This window comes from Guillardia theta (assembly GCF_000315625.1).
Source record: "Guillardia theta CCMP2712 unplaced genomic scaffold GUITHscaffold_12, whole genome shotgun sequence".
Lineage (NCBI taxonomy): Eukaryota > Cryptophyceae > Pyrenomonadales > Geminigeraceae > Guillardia > Guillardia theta.
The window spans coordinates 77,903-79,043 of NW_005434662.1; the positions used below are offsets into that span (position 1 = coordinate 77,903).

Here is a 1,141-nt window from a genome sequence, read left to right on the forward strand (position 1 = left end):
GTCAGATGCCTGTCACCCCTTCCACTTCCTGCCCTCTTTACCTCTTCTCCTACTCCCCCGCCGCTCCCTCCCACTCCTCCTCTTCCCTCGTTTTGTTGTCTCTCCTTCTTCCTCTTCATTCTGCTCCTTCACTGCATCTCCTCTCCTCTCCTCTCCTCTCCTCTCCTCTCCTCTCCTCTCCTCTCCTCTCCTCTCCTGATTCTTCCCAGGGGCTTGTGGATTGCTGAAAGGAGTGACGTTCAACTTTTCACTTCCCTCACCCCCAGCGATCAGGTGACGAACAGCAATCACTCCCCTTCCTCCTCCTCCTCTCTTCCTGCTCACCAACAATTCTTCTCCTCGTTTCCCTCCTTTCTCCCTGTATCTTTTGGGTGTAATTGTTTGAAATGGTTCACGGTACGACAGGAGTACATCAAAGATGTCATAACATCTCTCATCATGTCGACTGGTGATCAACTTGTCTGCTCCTCTTCTTCTCTCCTCCTTCTCTTCTTTCCCATGAATTTCTTGTTCATCGCAGACATGGCGCGTCATGCCGAGTATCTTACGATGATGAGAAGCCGATCAACAATGGTGAGAAGCCTATCAATAAACACAACTCCTCCTGCTCCTCCCGCTCCCGCTCCCGCTCCCGCTCCTGCTCCTGCTCCTGCTCCTCCTTCCCCCACTTCTCCTCCCGTCCCAAGTATTGCCTCCTCCTCATCTCTTCTCCTCCTCCTTCGCTCTACTCCTCATTGTCCAGCAGGACGAGGGTCAGGGGCTCACGACCATCACCAAGCTTGAGCTGCTCATCAAGTGTGCGGATACGTCGAATGTGAGTTGAAGAAACACAATCGAGGAGTAGGAGGTGCAGGAGAAGGAGGAGGAGGAAGAGGAAGAGGAAGAAGAGAGGAGGAGAAGAGAGGAGGAGAAGAGAGGAGGACTCACGTTTCTTGTAGGTCATCAAGCCATTCATCATCGGCAAGAAATGGCTCATGCGAGTCTCAGATGAATTCTTCCTACAGGCAATCTTAACTCCCCCCCTCTCCTTTCCTCTCCTCTCCTCTCCTCTCCTCTCCTCTCCTCTCCTCTCCTCTCCTCTCCTCTCCTCTCCTGTCCGCTCCGCTCCTCTCCTCTCCCCCCCTCTCCTCTCCTCTCCGCT

The 1,141-nt window shown here is 53.5% G+C and overlaps 1 protein-coding gene across 1 annotated transcript in view; it reads left to right on the top strand.

The window, feature by feature from the left end:
* GUITHDRAFT_102975 (hypothetical protein) overlaps positions 1–823 on the top strand; it is a gene marked incomplete at both ends in the record, with an annotated part of 1,385 nt that extends 562 nt beyond the window's left edge. The window contains 3 exons of the mRNA XM_005837974.1: positions 406–448; positions 521–573; positions 746–823. Coding sequence (XP_005838031.1) covers positions 406–448; positions 521–573; positions 746–823 — 174 coding nt within the window. The remainder of the gene's footprint in view (positions 1–405; positions 449–520; positions 574–745) is intronic.
* Positions 824–1,141: the final 318 nt, after the last annotated feature.